General features: G+C 36.4%; 1 protein-coding gene across 1 annotated transcript in view; it reads left to right on the top strand.

The window, feature by feature from the left end:
- USH2A (usherin) overlaps window positions 1-17,965 on the top strand; it is a 404,558-nt gene that overhangs the window by 299,876 nt on the left and 86,717 nt on the right. The window contains exons 47-49 of the mRNA XM_068675985.1: window positions 615-727; window positions 5,990-6,182; window positions 16,182-16,350. Of these exons, the coding sequence (XP_068532086.1) occupies window positions 615-727; window positions 5,990-6,182; window positions 16,182-16,350 (475 nt within the window). The remainder of the gene's footprint in view (window positions 1-614; window positions 728-5,989; window positions 6,183-16,181; window positions 16,351-17,965) is intronic.

Below are 17,965 nucleotides of genomic sequence, written 5' to 3'. Positions count from 1 at the left end.
TCACTTGTTATTTGACTTTGCCTTCATTTAATCCCAAGAACTGGAAGGAATAAATTTTTATTTCTATGGGATTTTTAATAACGAGTGTATGTTTTTTATTTGTATTTTTACCTTTATCCTAATTTTCCAGCATAGACATGAAGCAACAGAAGATTTTAAGGAAAAATATCCTTATTTTTATTTCAGAATGTGTGGTACATGTAGGAAACCGAAGTGAATTACTCATGAACCAAAATCAAAGTAGAGTGGCTTATTGTATTTCCTATCTTGTTACACTTGGACATTTTTTTCAGTGTTATGTATGCGATTCTGCTTACAAAATACAAACAAATTCACTTACACACTGTTGATGATAATTTAATAGAGAATAGCGGTAGGTATCAGATGGCTGTGTGTACTTTTTTTTTTTTTGAAAATAGAGTGGGGAAATGTGATACGGCACGGTATATCTCTGATAGATATACTTATCTCAAAGTTGTGGTATTTTCCTAGCTGTACGTAATCTGTTAAGTAGAAAAGAAGAAAAATCTTGGTGAAAAGAGAAGTCTAAGTAAGTAGCAGAGTTGAATAATTTCTGCATCTTAGTATTTGAAATTCACATTCTTCTTCATCAGATTGAAGCCTGCACAGTGTATGCCTGTGTGAAAAGCAACGGGACCCAGATTACAACAGTAGAAGATGAGCCGAAGCAGCTGGCAGCACCCATTATTCACGTAATTGGCTCAAGGTACTATGCTAAAGGTAGCTGGCATATATCAGATCAATTTGTGGCTGGAATGGGGACCAGAAAGGGGACCAATCTCGCATTGAATATGGTGCATTAAAGAATTCAGTGTACAGCTTCTAAAGGTTTTGCATGGTCATTATATTTGATCTTGGAGTTTTTGGCCAAATGAGCAACTAAAGAAATCTCACCTTTGTTTGATTGTATAGAGTCATTCAGGTATCACTGTGCTGGGATAATAAATAAGGCATAAAAGGTAGTAGTTAAAAGAAGTTTAGAGGATGAAAATTATCACATTTTGCTGTCAGTTAAGAAGAGGGAGATTAATGCTCAGGGAGCAATGTGATGCTGATAATGGAAATAGAGTAATTGTGGGTAAAAAAAAAAGTCACCACCACAACAGTAAGAATTAGTAAGCTATCTTAAAAGGCATACACATCTCTGTCTCCTTGAAACACTGTTTGCAACCTGCACATCCATGAAATCCACAGGCATGGACAAAGTTCTTAATTGTAAAAGGAGTAACAGTTTTGCAGTATTTAGAAGCTGCCAAATAACACATACAGTGATTCGTTAGGAGTTAATATCTTCCAAAGACAAGCTAAAGCATGCTAACACATTTTTTTCAGAATTACACCAACAATAAAACAGTTAGCCTCCTGTGTATATGTTATTGTTCATATGATTTTATTACATTTCTGGTGGAGTATGCTCATTAGCAGTGTTTCTTTTGTAGAAAAAAAATAATAAATCTTTTTTGTAAATAACAAAAATCTAACAACCGAGCCTTCCGAAATGGCCAGCAGAATGGATTTGCTCCTCCAGTCTGTTAAAGACTTCTGTTTGCTGTTTATCATTTCTACATTTTTCTTGAATTCAGCATTTGTCTCTGTATAAGGGTGAAATTAAGCTTGCTATTTTTCTCTCACACATACAGATATAGTCAAAGCTTGTTTGATGATAAGAACTCAATTCAGGATCTCATCTTTTGCCCTTGGCTTTAACTTATGTGTGCCTTTGTCTGTATTGTCTGTACTGCAAACACTTATGCATGTTTCTGCTATTATATATAGACTAAATATGTCATAACACATGAATGGAAAAGGATCAAAAATGCCTTCCTACTTTATAATCTGCTCAGCCAGAAGCAGACTCTGTTTCTACACTGCCTTTTCCTACATGTCATATTATCATCAGCTGTTCTTATATCCCAAAAGAATACTAACTACTGATCGATTGCCCGGACATGTCTGGCCATGGCCTACACGTGCCCCGGGTAGTTCATTTATTTGCCACGGTGGATTTGCTAGAGTGGAATTTAATCAATAGCTAATTCATTAATTCTGGTCCTCGAGTATGTAGGGATTGTGTAGTATAAAAATGACTGGCTGGCTTCAGCTTTGATTGAAATATGACAAACACTACAGCTGACAGCTTCAGCAGGTGCTGGGCTGAATATGAATTTTGCTTATTTATCCACCATAAAAGAAAAAGCTTGGTAAAAAAAAAAAAAAAAAAAAAAAAAAAAAACCAAAAAAAAAAACAAAAAACAGTTTGTGTAGACAAGCGGACATTTTAATACATATCTGTCACCAGACGGAAAAAAAAAAAGGCATTTTTACAGTATAGGCTCATGGGATAGTCAAGATACAATGCAGATCATGCAGTTTATTGTCTTTAATTGGAATCATAGTGTTTTTTCCTCTTCTGAATCAGTTTAGGGGGCTGTATTATTGATGAGAATGCTGTAGGATAATGTCTTTGTAGCATTCACAAATAATTGTTTTAAAATTTGCCTCAAGGTGCTGCACGACATAAATTATAATTTCACCCACCAACTTCCTAGAAGTCTTTCTGATAGCAGCTCCATCCAGACTGTTCTAATGAAGGTTATATCACTGGAGCCATTATAAATACCTTACTTTTCCACCCCTTACAGTTAATAATTCAGCTTCAGGCTGAAACTTGGCACAAAAGGTCACAGTCCTAGAACTAATGCCAAACTTCAAATAGAAAACAGTATGGGACCCAATATGGAAGTCTTAAGTCAGGTTCTGTTTTTTTTCTGTTTCTTGTTTGTTTGGTTTTTTTGGATGGGAGGGTGTGTCAGGGTGTGTGTGTGTGTGCACTGGTGAATTCTTTGCTTTGGTGTTCAGTACTGTGGAGCTTAGGAAGGTTTTTGTATGAGATGCTGTGCATGGGTGAATGAAGTGGAGGAACTATCTCAAATTAATATGTTAGTAGAAAGGTTTTAGAACAAATAGGCAAAACAGTAATAAACTGTTGTGATGATAGTATTGGATCAGGAGTTCTGAAGGAGCTCATATATGAAAGTGTCAAACTACTATGCTATGCAAAATGTCTTTTAATTTGGTGTTGGTACTGCAGGAATGGAAGATGACAGTGTAATGCAGATTTCTCCAAAGGTATTTGGGGAACTAAAAACCAGTAAGTCTGATTTTCCATACTGGGAAAATCACTGGAATGTGCAGATTAAAAAAAGGAATTCATAACTATGTGAATAAACGTGAAATGCTGGGAAAGATTGTTGGGGAGTCACATCCAGCCAACCAATGACAAGCTGATCAGATATATCCAGAGTTAACTGGATATAAAAGATGACCTGAATAGGCTGTGCTTTCTGTGAGCACCATACATGGTACAGCTGGTTGCATGCTGAAGGTCCTATCATGTCCCTGTAAATCTGCACCTGTTTCTTCAGACAGTAGCTATCAAAAAGCTGAGATACTCATTCACATCTGCAATCCCATGAAAACCTTGCTACTTTATTTAACTGGGCCATGGGTTATTTTTACTCTGTTGCTTTCAAACCACCTCAATTTGTAGTGAACATCAGAAGGTATACATGTAACTGAAACATTCATAAAATTGTGAAGGAGTCTGCTTATCTGTGAGTACATAGAGTTGTGGCTTTATTGAAAGGTCATGCAGGGTTTTACCCTTTTGGTGGCACTATGCAGTGAACTTCTATACCACATGATTTACTTGGGCAGCTGTAGCTTTACATGATAACTAGCCATGTCCACACCAAATGTGTATCTATACCCTGAATAATAATAAAGTGACTGCTTGTTAATGAAGAAAAAACATGTTGAGTTCTGCAGAAAAGGGAAAATAATGCAAATTCAATAGTTCAAATAGTTGCATCAATTCTCTAGTTTTAAATTATTTTAGGGGGTAATATGGCTTGCAAAACTGAAAAAACTGGCACAGTGCTTTGAAAATATACTTTTGGGGGTCTGAATGACACCTGCAGAAAGCAAATTATTCTAAGAAATAACTAGAAGTGCTTTCTTTGCTCCTGTGATCTATACTGTGCAAAGACCAGGAGAGAGTTACAATAGCATTTATAAAGGTTGAAATACTACCCTCCTTTTCCTTTTCTTTTTATCTATTTTTTTTCTGATTTTTTATTTTATATATATATAAAATATAATATATATATTTATATATATTATATATAATATAATATAAATATTATATATATAATAATAAAATAATAATATATAATAATAATATATAATATATATATTATATATAATATAATATAAATATAAATATAAATATAATATATATAAATAATATATATATATATATATATTATTTTTTTTACAATATAGTATCCTGTTTTTATGTTTTTAAGTTAAATCCTGTAACTTAAATGTAGATATTTGGTGTATTTGAGCACACGTGTGTGTTCATGTCCATGTGTTAGAATACATAGTGAATACAAACTAGGCATGTATGGAATATGGAATTAAATCTATGGTTCAAATGAAGACCTTGGAATAATAATGCTGCCTCTGCAAGTCACCTATGAAGTTATTCCTTCATAGGAGACATTAACTCCTATTCTCAAAGGTTTTTTGCTGTGTATTCCTCTGTTTATATCTCAAGGAAGTGAAATAATAGTTCAGTTATTTTTATTCTCTTAAGATGTCAAAGTTTATCTCAGCAACTACTGTTTCACTGTAACATTTTTCACTTTAAATTAATGCTAATTTATGATGTCACTGGCATTCTGACAGTGGCTGTGTAAGTGGGACATGGAGATCAAGAAGAGGTATTTGGAGTCTGAGCGTATGCTATACAGTGTTGTAAGTCCTCCTATTGATCTACGTGTAGCACTGGGATCTCCTCCTCTCTAGCTGAAGAAGAAATTCATAGTAAGAAATTAACATCTTATGCAACATTCCAGAGTGATTGTGCAAGAAATTAAGTTTTCCATGTAAAATGTGTACATGACAAAAGAGCAAACTTCTGTTTCAAATGTCTCTTTTGAGACATATGTTGTAATTTTAAGTGAGATTTTGAAGCCAACACCTTCACATTTTTTAGTAGTGACAAGCTTACTAAAGTTTAACACAGTTTTTCCCTTAAGATACTTTCTTCCTTAAACTGATGATGGCCTAATAGCAAACTTGAAATCAAGAACAGGATTCTTACGGACAGTATTTTGTGGACAGCTGTAGTCACGCTTTGCACCAAGTCAGAATTATGTTAAACACTTGCATTTTTTACTTCTAATTTTGTCAATGAAAATATTTAAGTATACTGTTTAATGATGTTGTTATTGATTCTTATTTTCTATTAATTACATGTTGAAGAATAAATTTCAAAGGAAGATGTGTTTTTTGCATTATATTTTTAAATTTTTAAAAGCAGGGAAAAGGCAAGATGAATGCAAATCTGTTCTAAATGGTGACTGAGTGTGAGCAAGCTGCACTGGCTACAGCTTGCAGTGTGGGGTTGGTCCTCTGTCCCCCAGCTGCCTGTTCTCCACCAGGATCCTGTCTGAGGATGGAATGGTCCCTCCAGCCTTGTCAATAGGCCTTAACTACAGCACCAAGAAAGCATGCTGAATCCTTTCACCTATCACTGAACTCCAATGGTTGAAATGCTAGAAAAAAGTTCATTATACAAAAGTTTTCAGAAGCATGAACGTGATTTCTTTTAAAAAGAAAGACTTTGATTACAATTTTTAAGGGCTTTGATTGTGCGTGTGATTCATTTTCCCAGGGTTTTATCAAATATTGATACTTTTTTCAAACTTTACACCTTTTGGTTATTAAAGAACCTGTGAAATTCACCATCCAGAGGGATATTTTGGATACTTGAAATACTTTACTCCATGTGAACTCATATAATGTGGAACAACTATATGCTAATCATTTAATGTAATTATCTGCAGAAACATAAATACTTTAAATAATTTAACAGCTGTTAATTTTCTGCTTATTGTAGATCTCTTCAAATCAACTGGGTATCACCGGGACAGCCAAATGGCATTATCCTAGGATATGATCTCTTACGTACAGCATTGAAGAGGTGTGCCCCAGCAGCAGGGAGCAGCAAAAGTAATAGAATGTGCATCCCTCTAGAATGTAAGAAGCATGAAAATATCTGTGGAGAAGAGTGTTATCATCCAGAGTTGAAGGTACATGTTTATTTTTAAGCTAGTAATATAAGGAAGAATTGTTCTTCTAGAAATAAGTGTGTAAACCTTAGTTGTCAGAGGAAGGGATGTGAAGATTTTGCTTCTTTCAATATTTTGAGTATGAGGCTCTGATACGTCTTGAAATATTTTTAAATTATATGAGGATATTTGAGCTTAATGTGGGGACAGCTGTGCAAAAATCTCTAGCAACATTTTGTCAGACAGCTGCTGACAAGTGAGACTGTTAACTTTATTCCTCCTTTCAGAAGAAATGAACTGGTTAGTATTTATTGTCTTAGATTAACACTTCAGTTTGAAGCAACAGTACAGTTTCAAAGCAAATCCCCTGTTTGTTTTCATTTACTGCACATTGGTTAAGTTTCAAGGTGGTTTTTAATATGTACAAACTAAATCCCCTGCAGAGGAAGCTAAACCAGAATATGTGCTTCAGAAAACTCTCAAATGTACTCCAGATCTGGATGGGGACATCAGGTTTCCAACCAGTCTGTGGACCACCTCACATCACAAACATGCATCCAGTTTCTTCCCTTCAGAAAGCTTTGATTCATATTTATTGTGCAGGTGTTCATCCCAAGGAATGAGGCTCTATCTGATCCCAAGTAAATCTCACAAATCATATGTAAATGTGAGAATCTCAGTACCAAATTATTAGATCTACTGATCTAATCCCATTGTGCTAAATTACAGGGTGGGCATACACATACATAGAGCTTTGTATGTATTTTTGCCTCCTACTAGGAACAATAAGTTTTGCTCAGCTTCATGCCATACAGTTTACACACTGTAAACTGCAAAAGGAGATTCTTTGTCTGCTCTAATATTCACGTACCTGTGGAGCACGTGGTAGTACTTTCTATGGTTCCTTTGGCAAAATTATTATTCCTCAAACCCTGTATGGCAAATAATGGTCATTAAAATGATTTTTTTTTTTCTCCTCAAATTTTTCCATGGCTGAATGACTAAATTCTCCTGTACAGAAAATCTATTTAGATTCAGCTACAAGTGGGTGGTTGCTACATGACAATGATGAGCAGCCCTGAATGAGATCCATTGTGATTTGTCAGATGTATTTTTAAATTATGGCTATTTTCAGGTTAATCTTCATATTAGTTCCTGTTTAGGAGTAGGATCAATAGTGTAGCAAGAGTCTGTAATGGTTTTTATTGACAAATGAGGTAGAAAACTCTTAGTTTGAAAGTAAGATTTAATGTAATGAAATAGTGTCCCTATTTGTCAAAAGCATCATCACATGCTCCATGGCTAAGGCAAACGATATGTATTCACACGATTCCCTGTCAGACAAGACAGTAATTAAGGAAGTGAGTTATTTGAGGGGTTCAAGTCAAAATATAAATTATTCTAGCCAATACAGCCTTAGCTTTTGAGTTCCCTTGAAAGCTATACTGTGCTATATGTATGTGTTTTTGAAACCTTTCAAGCGAATTACAGGGAGTCTTTTGTTCTAAAAGGTAAATTTAATTATTTCATGTTTTTTTAGCTTGGTAGACTTTTTAATAGACCTTTTGGCATGTGAATGACTTTGTATTAGATTAATTTTAGAAGATTTTTTTTCTCCTTTTTTACTTTTTCAATCTTTGTGCAAACTTATGGTAACTTTCAGCTTTGGAGAGTGTCTGCTTATTTTTATGGTTTCCTGACTTTTTTTTGTTTCTAATAGATTGAATATCATTTTGCTATAATGGCCTTTGTATTCTCTAAACACATCACCAGCTTTAGTAATTTCTGACTCTTAATTGTGCTATGATGTAATGGAGTACCACTATACTCATACAACAACAAGGAAGTACAAAGAGATATTCATCTGTTTGTTATTTGCACCTATTAGTCAGAGACAGGGGCTAGTAGTGGGTGCTACTTGGTTAGGTAGCAGTCTTGAAGGTCCACAGGAAACTGAAGCACTCATACATAATATGACATGGCAGTCATTTTCATGGGTGATGATTAAAATTCCCCTCCTGACGCTTTGTCTGGTTTGTTCTGTGTGTATCCACCAGTAATCTAAAACATCTGTAACAGATTTTTACAGAGCTTCTGATATATCCCTGTTCCTTTTACACTAGTCTGGGACAGGGACAACATTCACTCTACGCCAGCTGTAATGCTCAAGTATTTGTGCTAGTATATGTGGTCTTTAGATTCAGCAGTCTACTGGAGTAGTGAAGAGAAGCAACACTGACTGGGGTAAAGTTGTTTTGAAAAGAAAGCCTCTTACCACAATGTCAGCTGCTATTTGTCATCCATTAATGATATACCAAATGTGGAGATGTCACTTAGAGTTAAAGTAACATTTAGATCAAGAGCAATAAGCAGATATCTTTTGTTTGGCACATGAAAAAAAAAATCTGAAATACAAAGATCTCAGTCCCCAAACCTATTGCAAATGTACAAAATTCTTGACACAATGAATTGCACATTCAAGTTTGCTTGCAGGGGTGCAAAAATTTTGTAGGTAAAATGAAGCCATCTTAGCATAGTCTATAAAAATTAACAATCAAGTGTATTAAGAGCTGATCAGCATGGGGCATTTTTAAGAATACAATACTGCATCTCTCTGGATAAGAGGGTGCTTTGCTAGTGTTTCATCATTTTGTTCTTTACTTGTTTGTGTTCAGCCAAAGAGGCTGAAGTCCTGTATTTTTCTCTTGAGCAGAAGTGACACCATCTTTCTAATCCACTAGTATAGCTCAGTTCTGACTTGTAATGATGACAGTCCCCACTAGGGATGATAATACCACTGCAAACCTATATTATGCTTCCCTCTGGGAGGTGCCAACAAGTTGCGCTCCCTTTAATTGGTATGGTGCATTTTGTTATTGGGACATATCCTCTTGGAAACAGCTGGATTTGAAGCTACCAAATTCTCCTACCAATACTTCTCCTTCTCTCCTACTAAATGGAGAACTCTGTCCTGTTCCTGAGAGTTGATAGTCCATTAAGACAGATAACTTCTCTTGCCTTTATAGTACTCTATGAGGCATTATAATTACTGTTGGGAAAACAAACAAACAAATGGAAATGCTTGCTATTTGTTTACCCTGTTGTTCATTTACATATGTAAACATCTTTCCCTGTAGATATTGTTTTATACATACCAAATTGGATGGTAGACTAGTCAGTGAAAGCAGGTAAGATGTATGTACATAGTTCCATTCGACAAATCACTAGTGAAGTTCTCATAAAGGAGATTGACATTTTCCTCAGTTTTTTTATTGCATCTTGTTGTATTGCATTTATGTGGCAAGGTTTTGGTAGCAGGGGGCCTCTCGGGTGGCCTTTGGAGCAGAGCCCAGAAGATGCCCAGTGTCATATAAGAGCCAGCTCCAGCTGGCCCCAAAAGGGAGCCACTCCTGTCCAGAGCTGAGCCAATGAGCAACACTGGTTGGACCTATGTGAGAGCAGATCTAAGAAAGGGAAAAAAATGCTGTGCCACAGCAGCTGGGAGAGGAAAGGAGTGAGAACCAACCTTGCAGTCCCCAAGTGCAATGCAGCAGGGTAGGAGGTACTCCAGGCAGGGAATAGCAGTTCCCCTGTGGCCTATGGAGAGGCCCCTGGTAGAACAGGCTGTCCCCCTGCAGCTCATGGGTCCCACATCAGCAGATCTCCATGCTGCAGCCTGTGGAGGAGCCCCTGGTAGAGCAGGTGGATGTGGCCTGGAGGAGGCTGCGGCCCATGGAGAGCCCCTGCAGGAGCAGGCCCCGGGCCGGAGCTGCAGCCCGTGGAGAGGAGCCCCCGCAGGAGCAGGGGGTCTGGGGGGAGCTGCCACCCACACATGGGGGACCCGTGCTGGAGCAGTTTGCTCCTGGGGGGATGGACCCCGTGTGACGGAGCCGTGTGGGAGCAGCACTTGAAGAGCTGCTAGCTGTGGGCAGCCCCCACAGGCTCAGTTCAGGAAGGACGGCATCCCATGGGAGGGACCCCACATGGAGCCAGGGCAGAAAGTGACCATGAAGGAGCAGTGGAGACAAAGAGTCAGGGATTGACTGCAGCCCCCATTCCCTGTTCCCCTGCACCACTCATGGGGAGGACATAGAAGATGGTGGATGGGGGTAAGGTGTTTTTAGTTTGCTTTTAGTTTCTTACTGTTCTAGTCTGTTAATAATAGGCAGTAAATGGTATTAATCTCCCTATGTGAATCTGTTTTGCCCATGATGATAATAGTTGAGTGATCTCCCTGTCCTTATCTTAAGCCTTGAGTCCTTTCCGCTGTATTTTCTCCCCCGTTCCCTTTGAGAAAGGGGAGTGAGACAATGGTTGTGGTGGAGCTCAGCTGTGTAGCAGGGTAAAAACACCTCAGTTGTGTAGAAGACACAATATGTCTAATTGCCCCTTTACGATTTCCTTGAATCCAGGAGTATGAAGTGAAAGCAAAACTAGGCCTTTCATTTAAAAAAAAAAATAAATTAATAATTTGAAGGTGTGTCTTGTGTTGTTTATTAATATTTCATATGGATTCATGGATGGCATTTGGCAGCATCAACTTGCTATTGTAAGGCACTGCAGAAAAGGAGGAATTTGTTATTGTTTTTTCTTATCTACATAAGAGATCACCAAAAATATAACCCCTTCCCCCTCCCCCTTTAAAAAACAGTATTCAGTAATTCACTCCCCCTCCAAAAAATAAAAAAAAAATAAAAAAAAAATTCAGTAATAGAACTATAGGAATAAAGGAGTGTGTTTTCACTGTGCAGAGAGGGGTGCAGAGACTCTACAGGAAACATTGGCTAAATTTGGTCCAGCTAAGTAACGCAGTTATGTCAGAAAAGCAGTGCTAATTATCTGGGCAAAGTGTTGTACTAATGTGTGTGCTCTAGTTAGGATCCAAGTTAGTATCTGTGCAAAACATTGCTCTGTGTAAATAAACCAACTTGCTCAGAGCTATCTTGGGAATCTCTGAAAGAGCAAATGACCTTTTCACTACAAGGGACATGTGTACATGCACATTCATGGGCTCCTATGGACTTGATATTAAGCCTAATGAAGATGAGAAAAGATTTCTATTACCCTAAATAAACTTTGCATCAGATCTGTACTTCTTGTTTGTAGTTGCTATCCATTGTTCTGCTTCAATGTTACATATCTTAATTATTATAACAATATCTAATAAAATGCCGTGGGTGGTATCCTTACCCTCGTATTTGTAATCAGACTTGAATGGATTTACACTTTCTGAGTGCATAAATAATTTTAAAAGGTTTTTCTGTGTAATATTTCAGAAAAGCTGAGAATTCAGTCTTTTGTCTACTGCCAGGGGGGACCCTATGTCTTACTGCTGCCTATTGCAGTAACAGGCCTATACTGCTTGAGCATTCCCAAGCTGCCAAAATCGTCAGTCTTTTCCTTTCTCTTTTCAGTAGGGTGTGATCCTTAACTCTATTCATATTTGAAATCTAAAAACAAACATCAACTTACAGAGCACATAGCACATGATCTGTAGAGATGTACGTCCATTAACAAAAGAATGTACTCCAGCTTCACCCATCAGAGAGAATAATATGAGTATGGTGGTGAAGGCATTCCTTTCTTGTCCATGTAGCTGCCAAACTGTCCTTCTGTTATTACTGGCATCCTGATGTGAGCACTGAAAATAATGAGACAGGTACAGTAAAAATGCAATTAAAAAGTGACGTAAAAGCTAATTATTTCCATACACAGTGGATCCTTGGTGTGAACATCAACAGTTAAAAGGGTCCTGACTGAAGATGTTAATAAGCTTTGGTACTTTTTGTAGTAGCAACAAGCTATACAAATCTGCAGTTAATGAATTAATCAAATATAACTATGAACTACAGGCTTATCCCTTCACTCATCGTAATTAACACATGTCATTTGTTAAAAATTTTTATCTTTAAGGACAGGAGAAGCAAAACAGTGGCTAGATAGCTATCTGAACAAACATGATTTCAGGAGCAAAAATGAACACATCTAAACACTGAAGAAGGATCATCAATATTTGTGTAAAAATTACTGTTAATGCTAGTAATTTTTTGAAAAGTATTTTCATGTTCTTTCAGGCTTAGAGAACCTTTAAAAGGATAACACTTCATATATAGTGTGTGTGGTAACACACCTGAAAGGCATCAAATGAAACTCATCTTAGTAAGATAGTATTTAATGATTTGTAACAGAATAACAGTGTTTGTTTTTTTTGTTTGTTTTTGTTTTTTTTTTTTTTATGTACCAATTACTAAAAGAGAGCAGCAGTTTGAGAAATGAATAAATACGTGTACTTAGCAAGAAGTATACATGTTTATATAGATTCTGGGATAATTTAAGTAAAAAAGAATGAGCTTTGCTAATTTAAAATATTCCCTCTCACATGAGAACATGATGGGTCAATCATTACTCTGGTGTTTGCTCCACAGGCAGAAATTTTTAATGAACTCTAGTAGCTAATAGGAATTCCTTAGAGTGTTTTGTGAATTGCTATTTCACAAAGTGGCTTTGGCAGCAAGCGTTTGACAAGAAGGATAAACATGGCTGCCTTGCACATCTGTTTATTTGAGTAAATCAGTCCTAGCTCAACTGGCATGTGTCCATAAGGCCAGATAATATCCTTCAGCAAAGTCTTCAGCAAGCAGAGGGATCAGGGATGACAAGATTTAAAATTAAAATTAAATTAAAACTGAGTTGCATAGTTAAGTTTGGAGTATTTTTAAACATTAGAAGAAAAAAAAAAAAAGGAGAAAAAAGGAATACTGCCTGCCAGATTTGATATCTAGTTACTCTGCACTAGAGTCTTGGTTGAATGGACTTTTCTCAGCTATCCTAATAAGCCTTTCTTTATGCCAAGTCCTGCTCAGTCCCTGTGCTCCTGGGTCACAGTCCCTTTGTGTGCTTAGATGGCAGAATAGCTATAGGATTGATTTGTGAGTAACTCAGTCTACCAATATTTTTAAGGGCCTCCCATGATAGCTCTAGATGAGCATCTTGTTTCATCTCCATGTATAATAGAGATTTTCTGGTTAGCAAGTATATGTCAAGCATTCAACCCTGCATATGAGAGAAAGATCTCAGACCTGCCGAAAATGTTGGTGTCACTGTATCTGATTGCTACAAGGGTTCTGCTTCCATGTACGGAGTTAGGCCATCCAGCTGGGACTGTCATTTTGAGATCTAAGAGGATGAGATAATAATAACCTTTTGCCACTATAACTTTCAATCCATCTGCTTTTCTTCTTTGCTTATGACATAATTTTAACATTACTTGAATGAATTTTATTTTATGGACTGATAATACAGGATCCTTGGAATGAATATCAATGCAAACAGAAACTGACTATCTTTAGAGGACTGCCAAAAAAGTGTTATTTAACAATTTACAGCTGACTGCAGAGGATATTATGGAGCTACATAATAATAGCACCAACTACATCAATCGGTAATGCCAAATGAGAGTCTGAATGTACTTTAGAGTAGACTGGACCTCTTTTCAGAAGCTGTCTGCAGGTTATTGAGAAATCTGAGAAATGATGAAGATCTTAAGTAATTTCTAGCAAGGAAAAGAAGCTGCTGAAACAATTGGAACATACCTGGGTATTCATTTTTTTGAGGAAATTCAGGTGGAAAAGAAGGGAGAACAACAATAATACAATCTTACAAATAATATTCCAATCAGAGTCTTTTGGAGTTAGCCCTTGAAGTGGCCCCTCCAGTGTGAAATAATCAGGGCAGCTGTTTCTGCTAAGGATTCGTAAGAGAAAACTGTAACCCTCGCATGGAAATTAAAATGGCTGCTCAAGCATTTGAGCCAGGGTTGTGCCAAAAATGTGCAAGGTTCTTCATCTGTAAAGATGGAAAGACTGTTTTGAGGGGAAAGTTGAGTGGTGCACATCACTGCAAAGAGGGAAACAGGACTGGGATGACAAATGAAATCTATGAAAAGAAGCAGAGAAACTGGGCTAAACAGACCGCAGAGGGAAGCAGAGTCCCAAAGAGCAAAAAAGTTGGGACCAAGAATATGTGAGAAACATATATTTGGCCTCATTTTGTGCAGGCAGGTACAGCTTTTACTGGCTCTGGTGTCTCAAGCTAAGGATGCAGTAAAAGAGCAGAGATACTTTACAAGTATCAAGAATTGTTGCTAAACGTGGTCTATTCTGAGGACAGTGGCATGATAGTACTTGATCTGATATCGTTAAGAGTGTCTTTAAACTACTTGGAAATATAGAGAGAACAGGTAATCTTCTAGGTACTTTGGAGCCAATTGTAAGTGACAAAAAACTCAGTCTGGAGTGTGTGCCAGTCTTAAAAAATGAGATCAATGAAATCCAAAACATAGAAAGGAGAGGTGTAAAGCTGAGTTTTATTTGACATCTTAACTAATGATCTGGAAGAACAGTGGGTTAATTAAATTTGGATTGGATTATATTACCAGTGGCATGGTGGACAGCAAAATAATATCATGGGACCTGCAGAGGCTCAAAATTCCTGAATAGAAAATGATAAAATTCAACTACATCGGTAGTCTAAAATACAGATGCTAAATGAGAAAGTGTGCTTGAAAAGCACAGAACTATGTAACAATTCAAAGGCTATTGTTACAGGCTATAAAAAGGCTATAAAACCTCAAAATATAATGAGAAATACCTTCTGCCCCGCCCTTGTTAATTTTGGGTTGCATATTGTTTGTGCATTTTAAGTTGTGACTTCAGAACCTAACCTAATATTCTCAGGAGAAATTGACTAAAAGCCATTCAAAACAGAAACAACAACAATAGCATCAAAAAACAAACAAACAAAAAAAGCACAATGTATAAAAAGCACAATGTATTCATATAGAAGCTGGAAGGATTTTGTTTATGAATTCAGGAAATTAATGGTCATGTTTTCATATATGTATATATTCATGTTAATGTTATATATGTAATATAAATTAGATGTCTTGAACTATTATTATACAGTTTTAAAAAAATTATGTCAGCTAGTAATTAAAATAGCTAGATAAAGATCCTTGTGGAGGGGTGCTTTCTTCCTTTGCTGACCTGATATAGAACGTGGTTACTGTAAAGGATGGAAGTGCTCCATGTCAAAAGAAAACAAAGGAGCAACTCTGGTCCAACATCTGTGCTGTACTGTCAACTGCATTTTCTGTCTAAGCATAAGAGGCATCCTTCTGGCTGATACAAGACACACTGACTGTGACTCCAAGGTTACTCTTTTTTTTTTTTTTTTAAATAGTTCTACCACATGTTCTAAATGATTTTCTACATAGACAGAGTGTCACTCCATCTACACAGGAGTAAGTGTGCACATAATTATTTGATTGTTCAAATGTATAATTTTCTCCACAGCACCTAGAGAGAAGTGTAAAGGCCTTTTCAAAATTCATTTCATGTAAATTTTATTTTGAAAAAAAAAAATCCTTATATAAATATTATTCTCTTGAGATCACATTGTGTGAAGAACAGTGGTCATATATAAGTAATCGTGTGTTATAAGAAGAACATTTCACTTATTTTAAAGTGGAAAAAATACAAATGTTCATATTGGGAAATATTGTTTTTTAGTTGTAAGGGTTTCAAATGACATCTCTTTATAAATGACTAAATAAATAAATAAGAGTTGGGGATAAAAGAAAAGGGTAGGGTGATGGTGGCTTATCTACATAAACCAATCTACATATTGCAATCTACTCCACATTGAGAGACTCAAACAGCCTGCAAGGCATATGGAGATGATTCATATTAATGGACTATTTTATTAAGGTGCAGTATGGTTGAAGGCCGCAAAATAGCAACATTCTGTCAGATATACAGCAGTTTATTGAAGTCTGATAATGCTGGAGAGCACAGAATTTTAGCCAAGTTTCTTTTTATTTGACTGCAGTCAGATTAGTGTCCATGCTTGGATGTTTTGTATGTGTTTTTCACATACGTTGTTTTGCTAGAGAATACATTATGATTACAATATTAACAGATATTGCCTTACTAATTTTTTTATTTTTTTAACTACTTTTAGGTATGTTGTAATGGGATTCTGCACGACAATAAACCTGGCTTCCAATGCTGCGAGGACAAGTACATTCCATTTATTCTTAATTCACCAGGGGTTTGCTGTGGTGGTCAGATACATGCTGTGCAACCGAAACATCAGTGCTGTGGTGGTTATTACACTAGGGTATTAGTAGGTAAGAGACAACTTGTTTCAAGTGCTTGAAAGAAACAAAAGAACAACGTTGATCTATCCATTAAACGAAGGAGAATGAAAACGTTGCAATAAATGTGGGATTTATCAAGATTTCTAGGTGTCTTCTAGGCTTGTGTTCAGTGGGATAAGCAAAGAAAATTGTTCTTTGTCTTCTAAACACAGTACACTTTGTACAAGAGAGGCTTAATTGATAAAACCTGATGATTGGGTCATTTCCCAGAGAACTAATTTATGCCAAACTATACTTAATTGCAGTAAGTACTGCATAATGGGGAGGGCAGTTCTGCTTAATAGGAACACCATCAGGCAATTTAGTGGTGCAGTTTAGTTCTCTGCTTGACTTGACCCCTCGTGATTTTCCCCAGCCATTTCTTCTCTGGAACAATTCTTAGCATTTAGGGTTGGTACTACAGATTAAATCACTGTTTTTTTGTTTTTTGTTTTTTGTTTTTGGTTTTTTTTTAACAGGATTTTCTACTGTTTGTTTCTACCAATGTTACAGAACAAACTGTGTGTATTATCTTTGATGGAAATTTATCACTTAAGGCTGATTTTACTGTCTGATTCTCAGAACTGTTGAGGAACTTAGCCCAAACTCTGCTTCTGTGCTATTGTCTAGGGTTTGGTTTCTTGTTGGTTGGTGAGTTTTTGGCAGGGATAGGGGAAGAAAAGGAGAAGAGTCCTTCCTGGGGCTCTGCTCAGAGCATATATCTCTTTGTAGCCAATTGTCAGGTCAGGAGCTAAAATGCTTCCATTACTCATGAACTGGCACACATTCCCCAGGCTCAGAAAAGCTTGATTTTTTGCCAGTGCATACAGCACATCCCAAGTTCTGATCCCTTGAAAAGTAATTCATATATCACAATATTAGAATGTCTTCCATGATGTCATCAGAAAATACTATCACATGGAAGAACCAGAGAAGAATATTTTGCTGGCCTCATTAATCTCAGTGTACTGAAATGGAAAGATTATACTGCGACCCCTGTCCCCATCCAATAGTTTATATTAACTAGTTTAGTGTTGTTTACATCAAGAAAGAAAAGTACAATGAAACAAGTTGTCTTATATCTGAAAGTAGTTCTTCAGTCAGCAGTCTACAAGCATGAAACAGTGAATATCTGAACATGATTTTAAACATTTTTTTCCCTGAGTATACTTGCTGCATTCTCTGTTTCCATACTCTAAAGGGCAACAACATGAACAATGTTGGTCACTTTTTTCTTTCTTCTTTTTAATTTTTATAAATATGCTAATAACCTCAAGCTAAATGTTAATGTGGGTCATTCTTTGATAAGGATAACAATTAACTGGTAAGACTGCATGGTAGTTTTGAGAGTGAGAACATTTTCAAGCCTAGCTTGGAATGGATCCCATTTGGAGAGGTTAATGAGAAGGTTACTGATCCTTTGTGTCTTATGTCTAATGGTTCCTTTAGAAAAAAAAAAAAAAGTTTTATTTCCAATAGATGTAAGCTGCATTCTGTGTTTTAATACTTTCTCTGTGTAGCAACTAAATTAGATTCTAAGGGATGCAAGAAAATATGATGAAGTACCTAAACAGATTATATCTATTATTCTCTAAAAATTTGTTCT

The sequence above is a fragment of the Anas acuta genome, chromosome 3 (assembly GCF_963932015.1).
Source record: "Anas acuta chromosome 3, bAnaAcu1.1, whole genome shotgun sequence".
Classification (NCBI taxonomy): Eukaryota; Metazoa; Chordata; class Aves; order Anseriformes; family Anatidae; genus Anas; species Anas acuta.
The sequence above is the reverse complement of the archived record's forward strand: the minus strand, read 5'-3'. Positions and strand labels throughout refer to the sequence as shown.